The sequence below is a fragment of the Rhagoletis zephyria genome, unplaced genomic scaffold (assembly GCF_001687245.7).
Source record: "Rhagoletis zephyria isolate East Lansing unplaced genomic scaffold, Rhagoletis_zephyria_1.1 Rzeph_scaffold_09437, whole genome shotgun sequence".
NCBI lineage: Eukaryota > Metazoa > Arthropoda > Insecta > Diptera > Tephritidae > Rhagoletis > Rhagoletis zephyria.
The window spans coordinates 1-8235 of NW_016166515.1; the positions used below are offsets into that span (position 1 = coordinate 1).

General features: G+C 34.3%; 1 protein-coding gene and 1 non-coding gene across 2 annotated transcripts; both read left to right on the top strand.

The window, feature by feature from the left end:
• The first annotated feature begins 370 nt into the window (after window positions 1–370).
• On the top strand, window positions 371–5953 carry LOC108375790 (integrin beta-PS-like). The gene is made up of 5 exons (XM_017631941.1): window positions 371–448; window positions 991–1254; window positions 4369–5105; window positions 5180–5669; window positions 5805–5953. The coding sequence occupies exons 1-5, from the start codon at window positions 371–373 to the stop codon at window positions 5880–5882; spliced, it is 1647 nt and encodes a 548-aa protein (XP_017487430.1). The 3' UTR covers window positions 5883–5953.
• A 1986-nt stretch (window positions 5954–7939) lies between these two features.
• Window positions 7940–8011, top strand: TRNAH-GUG (transfer RNA histidin (anticodon GUG)). Its single transcript has one exon. It is a non-coding gene; the product is annotated as a tRNA-His (tRNA).
• Window positions 8012–8235: the final 224 nt, after the last annotated feature.

Below are 8235 nucleotides of genomic sequence, written 5' to 3' on the forward strand. Positions count from 1 at the left end.
TCGATCCCTTGAATGGTAACTTGGCAACGGCTCCTGAAAATTTAAAAAAAAAAATTTCATTTAAACTAAAAAGAAATCATAATTTATTATAATAAAATTTTGCGTTTTACCTGTCAACACGGTATAAAAGTTTGGAAATTTTTTTAGCCCAATTTTTCCATGTGAACCATCAAGGTTTAAGGCTACAATGACGTCCGTTTTTAAGACGAGTGAAATATTTTTCATGTTATTACATAAAATTGATGCTATTACAGATTCCTGTAAATAGGTACAATAAATATTAGAAATTTCGTTCACACATAAATAAATAACTAGCGTACATATACAGAAGTGGGTTAAACTGACCGAAAGTCAATTTTTTAAATTAGACATGTATGTTTTTACTACATGTTCGGATCCTGAGGATAAAAATACGTACCTTTTGCTTGATTTTTTATTTTTTTGGGAAGTACGTTTTCGATCAATAAAAAAAGCTTCGAGCTTCAACTCGTCTTGGTCTTTTTAAATGAGTGAAAACCTTTTTATTGGAAAAGCAAAAACGAACGAAACATGAATTAACAAGTCGAGGATAAATTATCTTTTGGTCGTATTACCGATTTCTGGTTTCAACCGGGTTCGAGTGGTTTAAACGGACCGGATGTGCATTATTTTAATCGGAAGAAAAACAAAATTCCAGCAAACGTTATGTATTTTTGTCCGCAGAAACCGAATCTGTGGTAATAACATGTATACCCTTTTAAAAAAACTGGACTACCGCTCAGTTTAACCAACTTCTGGTCGAAACCGGAAGTCGATAATATCACCAAAAGATAGAGCATCCTCGATTTGGTAGGTCACTAGTATTTTAACGCTTATGGAATAAAAAAACATTTTCCTTTATTTTAGAGGAAATAGACGGATGGTCTAGGACAAACTACATATAGTTTTAAATACGATAACCAAACACGCACACACTCATACTTAACACATCCATATCATTATTTTTTTTAGCTTGCCGGCTTGATCGTACCAAATGACGGAATGTGTCATCTGAACAGTGAAGGTTATTATACACATGCGGAGATATTGGATTATCCAAGTGTTGAAGCGATAAGGCATAAAGTCAAAGATAATTCTATAAATGTCATATTTGCTGTCACTAAAGATGTTTTTAAAACATATAAGCGGCTATCCGATCATATTGAGGGATCTTCCTGTGCAGTTTTGACAACGGATTCGTCGAATGTTGTGAATCTCGTGCGCGAGGAATATAAGGTATGTATGGATGTTTTAGCTATTTGTATTAGGCTTCACAGTAAATTGCTAAGAAAGTTATAGTAGCTGACCTTATAGAAACGTTATGCTTTATTGCGTATAAATGATTTATGTTATATTTACGTATTAGTGATGTGCGGTTTCGAGTATTTAAAGACCGCTTACGGTTCTCAAAAAAGTAGTAGCGGAAGTAGGTCCTATGAAAATAGTTTAAAAAATATTTTAAAAAGTTTTTACAATTCATTAAAAACATAGTAATGATTCCATTTAGGAACATGATGTTTTTGATGTTGTCGAAGAAGATGTTGTAGAAGAAATTTAGTATGGCATTAAATTCAAAGAAAAAAATGTTGTAGGTCAACTCAGAACCCCATATTGCGAAAAGAACCCGAATTTTAAGTCGATAACATCAAAAACTACGAACAGATCGGGTATATGACGACTATATGGTATAGTGCCTCGAACCGAACAAAGTTTGGTAGGTCAACGCAGAAATACATATATATATATATGTATCCTATCCAAATGTGGGACAGATTTTTTTATATTTAGACCAGTGGTGCCCAAAAATTTCAAATGGAAGCGCGCGCACCACTACATTACTACCAAAAATTTATTAATATAGTTTTTTTTTTATAAAAATAAAAGCTAAATTTAAGAAAAAGAGTGAAATCAGTACACTATGAAAATTCGAAAATTTACTAATATAGTTTTTTTTTTTAATTAAAAAAGCAAAATCTAAGAAAAAGAAACGAGAAGTAGAAATGTAATTTTATATTCAATTAAATGCTAAACAGAAACTTTTGTTAAACATCCAACTCCACTCTGTGGGTCTAATTAAAATCAAATTGAATTTCATTGTAATTTTTTTTTTTTAAGTTTTAATCGTTTTTATATAATCCGCAAACGTGGCTTGGTATGTATTTATCTAATAGGGACTCGTTTTCAACTAGAGCGGAGGACTGTATCCCTGCTGTCCCTAATCAGACCGAGTGGCCTACGCACTACGCTTGGCCTCTACTTAAAATTCATCAAAGGGACTCAAGCTTTCGCAAATCCATACCATGAATATTCCCTTGGGTGAGAATTTAAACGATCGAAAAATCCCATTCAAAGAAGTACATGGCGTGCAATGAAATTGTGGTAGAACGGAAACATAACATTCCAAGCACTCACGTAGGGATGGCAGCGATTAATGATTTGATTAATTAATCGACTATTTTTGTCCAATTTACGATTTAATTGTATCCTAGTTTTGTGTTTCATTAACCGATTATTAATCGAATCGAGAAATTGCAACCGTTCAACTGCAAAACTCTCAACAAAACTTTTATTTTTGCAAACTTGGTTAAATAATAAATAATTATCGCCGCTAAAAATACTCGTTTTATTTTATTTAACGCTAATTAACAAGAGAATTAGAAATTTTTATGGAAGTGTTTTTGTGAATGCTCACTGTCCCTTAAAAAATTCGATGAATCCATTATTTCTCAATAATTGCAATTATAATTAATTGCTTGTGATTAATCATACAATTGATTTTTCGATTTTTTTTACCATCGTTACACTCAAGCATACACAGTTGGCCATTGTACTTAAAACCTAGAAATCCTGCGGCGGTCGTCGTGTGATAAATTCTAACGCTAAAATTCTGACTAATAAACAATCTAGGATAATTTGGGACGTCGAATTAGAACGGAGCCAATTATACGGCCAAACATAGCAGAACTGCCAGATACATGAGGGATCTTTTGAATAAGGTTCATGAGAGCCCCTGATGCAATACTGACACCTTCAAAACAAATGTTTTTTTTTCTGAAAAAGGAAAACAGGGTTAGAACCAAATTAGTTCTCAGACAGAGATTTATGGTTTTATTCATACAAACCAAAATAAATTTAGAGCGCTTTATAAAGTGACATTTTCATAAAAATTTTTGGAATTGTAAAGCAGTTAAAGTCTTCTTTATTTTTTATGAATTTGATGGTAATTTTCGGCTCCTTCGAAGTGGTCACATGGTTGCGTTTTTGGTCGACCCATTCCATGGATTTGACTCGAACGTTCGTAGCAACTTGTGCTGGTACAATCACAATAGAACTTAATTAAGCACTTTTAATCATTGAAATTGATCAAGCCTTTTCTTAGTTTCGGCAGAGGATTTTTTACTTAAAAAAATAATGCTTAATCGGTACACGAAATTCCCGTTTTTCCATTTCCGTTAAAATTCACGAGGTTTTCTGCTTTCAAAGGCGGTCAAACACAACTCAATCAAAGATAGTTGACGGCAATAATATAATAATAATAATAATAGATTGGCGCTTACACATATGTCAGAGTTTGGCCGAGCTTCTCCTCCAATTTGCGGCGTGTGCCTTGATGTCACACAAAGGGGAGGGACGGAAATAATATATTTCATTTTAAATTACTGCGCGCGAAATTCAAAACGTCAACGATTTTTTAAATTGGCATCGTATTTTCTTTTTAAATGTTCCTTCTTAGCATTGCACAGTGGTTGCATTTATATGGGGAGAGCGGCCAAAAATACTTTTAATGGACATATCGGGATAAAATTTTTACCCTAAGGTCTGTTAAAAGTAAAAACTGTAATATGCAAAAGAGGGCGGGGTTGGACACGCTCACATACAGTCATGTGAAAAATGATAGGGACACGACGTTGTGATCAGTTTCGACTATTTTTTTTTGTTTGTTTAATGTTAATTTTTTTTTAATAAAAATACAACTCACTATCTAACTAACTATCACAACACGAATTATCTAAAAGTTTAATTGTAGAAATAAGGTCAATACCTTTATGTACAATATTCATTTTTAACTCACTCGGCTTTTCACAATATTTTAATTACGTTAATTCCAATTCAATTTTCAGCGTGCTGACGCTGTACAAATAAAATGAACAATTGATGACACTTTTATTGCTTTTTTCAGAAACAACCGTTAGAATTAAAACAAAAAATATATCACAACATGAAGTTTGGACAAAAAACTGATTGCAAAGCCTATTTTTGTTCAAAAATTTTTACATACATTTTTTTAATTTTGGCCTATGGCAGCAACCACTGTGCATTGCAAGAAATATTTTTTTCCCACCTTTATAGAAAATTTCATCCACTATACAAATGCGAGACAATGCCACCCATCATGTTAAGATTAGCTACTATTCAGCTTGTGGCAAAGATGGCCCCGAAATACCAACATCGAAATGTGACAATGTACGCGTCGGCGATGAAATTACATTTACCCTTCATATCGAATTGAATTCATGTCCATCTGATCCACGCGATTGGCGAGAAGTCATACAAATCTCTCCGATCGGTATAAATGAAAGCCTGATCATTGATCTCGAAATGCTTTGCGGTTGTGAGTGCGAGTCTCAAAGGAAAACTCTCAGTGAGCAGTGTAACGCGCGCGGCAGTCTTGTTTGTGGCGTTTGTGAATGCGATGAGACGTTTATTGGTACCAATTGCCAATGCCTTAGTGACACTATGCCGTCGAAGAGTGAAAATAATCACTTCTGTCACGATAATACGACGCAAGTGGACTGTAGTGGGCGTGGTCTGTGCTCATGCGGCGTTTGCCAATGCGATAAGCGTGCCAATTCCAATGAAGTTATTTCCGGAAAATATTGCCAATGTGACAATTTCTCTTGTGAACGTCATGAACAAAAAATTTGCTCTGGTCCGGAGCACGGCACATGCGAATGTGGAAAGTGCGCTTGTAAAACGGGTTGGGCGGGAGCTGCTTGCGAGTGTCAGTTGTCGAAAGAGAGCTGCAGACCAGCTGGTGGCGGCCAGCTTTGTTCCGGCAAAGGAACATGTGAGTGCGGCATATGCAAGTAAGGAATTTTATATTTGGAAAGAATTAAGAAACTTTAATTAAAAAAAACTAACTTTTATTTGTCCATTGCAGATGCCAATCCACGCCACAGGGTTACTTTTCGGGCCAGTACTGCGAGTTGTGCCCGACATGTTCCAATCGTTGCGACAAACTCCAAGATTGCGTGCAATGCCAAATGTACAAATCGGGAAAGTTTAAGAATTTGCAGGACTGTTTGGGTAACTGCACGAGTGTGAAGACGACCTCGCTAGATAACGACGCTATTGAAAAATATGAACTGATTAAGGGCGAAAAGAAATGCACCGCCTACGATGATGTTAATAAATGTAAATTCACTTTTATATTCAAAGAAATGGACGACGGCACAGATGAAGTGCGCGCACAAAGAGAGCCTGACTGTTGGTTGAAGGTGGCTATTTTAAGAATTTTATGTGGTGGCGCCGGTGCTATTTTGGGCATTGGTTTGGCCACGCTACTTTTGTGGAAACTAATAACGAGAATACAGGATCATCGCGAATATATGCGCTTCGAGAAGGAAAAGTTGTTGGCCGAATGGAAAACGGTGAGAAGCTCATTTTTGCTATGCGAATTGTGATTTTGATTTTGATTCCTAATTTTGATTTGAGACTTTATTTCAATATCCTATTACTGCTCTTAATTATCGCGTTTATGGTATGAATTTCGTTTCCATTTCCAGAACAATAATCCACTCTACAGGCAGGCAACTTCCACTTTCAAAAATCCAATGTTCCGTTTTTCAAGAAGAAGTAACTAAGCATATAATATTCAAAGTATTATTTAAATTTATAAGTTTACTTTGAAAAAAAAATAAAGAAAGCTATTGGAGATATTAAAAGCAAATTTTTTTTTGTATAACAAATGCAGCCTCAAAGCTCAGCTAGGAGTGCCAGTTACTGTCGCAGTTTTACCGATCTTATTGTTTTATTTTGAGGACCACGAAGATTCTTTAAACTTACCACATCGTATTAAGCTGAACCGTAGAAAGCTGCTAACTGGAAAAATTCCAAGTCTGCAGTTTTTAAACTCTTTTTATTTCAAATAACACGATTTAACAAAATTTTGACAGATTTTGGGTTCCGAAAACGGAACCGACATCATTTTCTATGCTAATTTCAAAATATTTTAAAAACTTTTCTAGCAGGTCTAGTTTTGGAGAAAAAAATGGTGCAGCGTGGAAAAATGGCAAATTAAAAAAAAAAAAATAGTTTAGGCGTAACTTTCCGAAAAAAATTCCGCGCATTGAAGAAAACTGAAACCGTCCGATGGATTTTAACCCGTGGCCTATTTGAGAAATTCAAGCCAGCCTCTCGACTCAGTTTACTATTCCATATGACCACAGATATTTTAATGTTTTTTTCTAACATTATGCAAGGCAGCTTAATTGGAAGTGCCGGGATTTCTGTTGAAATTATTTAATTATTTTTTAACTTTTCCTGATTTTTTTTTTTCACTCCTATCCCCACATGAGGTAGAGAATTCGTCTCACGAATTGAATTTTCATGAATAAGTGGTTTTTGCTTTGTCGTCTTCGTTTTCATCTCTGTGTTTGTTTTCTCGTTCGGCTTCATATTCGTAAATAAATATGCGAAGCAAACCAATATGTGATAAACAATGCTGTATTGGCAAAATTCAAATTGAACAACAAATCAATTATATCCATATGCACATTAGGGTGGTCCAAAAAAAAGTTACGTCAGAATTTTAATGCTTTCACCTGTAGGATAGTTCTATACCGAAAAAATATACCTTTATTTTATATCGAAATCAAAACATATTTAGAAGTCGCTTAAAGCGCTTAAAGTTTTCCATGTATTTTAAATGGGAAAACAAAATTTTTTCGTATAAACGGTATAGAATACGTGAAGATCAAAATTTTTCGAACGGAAAACTCTGCTTCTCTTCACGAGACTTCCAATAATAACATAGAATTGTTTTTATTTCGTAAATTCTAACCCATTGTAAAAAAATGATGGTGTGGCTAAGTACCTAAAACGGCTCTCTCAGCCTGAAATTTATGCTTTCGGTACTTAAGTAATTATGCTTTCAATTGTTTATGGACCTCTAACAAACATATTTACCCAAATGTGCATAATTTATTTATGTAATTCACCACAATCAATTTCGTCAAACTTAATCGATTTCCCGCAGTTGACTCGATAATTAACGCATATTTATTTATTGAATAATTGCGCGTTGATCACACCTGGCGCGTTCTCATACAACTTACTACGTGTGTAGTTTAAACCCAGTGGAAAATTAATGTTGGGTAAAGTATAAAGTAATGATGGCTTTACAAGACGTTTCAAATCAGCTTAGGGAGAGTTTTTCGCACTTTTAACGAAGGATATTTCGAAAATGTGATGTGATACAGCAATTTTGAATTGAGATTTGAAAATTTTTTTGGAATTTGAATTTTTTTTTGTGTTGATAAAAAATATTAAAATCCTTTTATAGATTTTTCTCGCATTATAAAACATATGTATCTACTTATACTTTTTCGATTTCGTTTTTTTGAGGTATTTAGCACAATAGCCCACTGTACCTCAGCAGTTATTTTTCTTCATATTCGTATTAAGTAAATGTTTAGCACGCCACATTTTTTTTTTGTATTTCTGTGTGCCCACTGCCTTTCACTTTTCTAATAAAGCAATTTTGAGGTACATACCTAAATATGTACATACATATATATGTACATGTTGAACCGTGTTGTATGCGTACACCATTCAGTTTTCATTGACTCATACATATATTTAGTCATGTCTGCATGTAACATATTAACAAATGTTTGTAGTCAATAGTAAGCTTCCAGTAGCCGTGATCGTCTAGTGGTTAGGACCCTACGTTGTGGCCGTAGTAACCCAGGTTCGAATCCTGGTCACGGCATTATGAAACACAGTTTATGTGTGAGCATTGCCACGTACGGAAGCGTTTTTTTGCTGTTTGTAATTTTTTACATTTTATTTTTATATTTTTCTATATGGCTTTTGATTTGGCTAAACTTTTGCTTAAAACCTAATCTGTAGATATAGTAAAATTGTTATAGGCCGATGTCTCTATATTATAGATATTAAAGAAAAATTTATGTGCGGGGTCTTTATTAGAGCAAC

What these genes read in the sequence shown, in the direction of transcription:
- LOC108375790 (XM_017631941.1), top strand. Translation starts at nt 371, where the DNA reads ATGTATGTTTTTACTACATGTTCGGATCCTGAGGATAAAAATACGTAC. An exon ending in ATTTTTTATTTTTTTGGGAA is followed by an intron (nt 449 to 990) that starts GTACGTTTTCGA and finishes TATTTTTTTTAG; the next exon opens with CTTGCCGGCTTGATCGTACC. An exon ending in TGTTGGCCGAATGGAAAACG is followed by an intron (nt 5,670 to 5,804) that starts GTGAGAAGCTCA and finishes TTCCATTTCCAG; the next exon opens with AACAATAATCCACTCTACAG.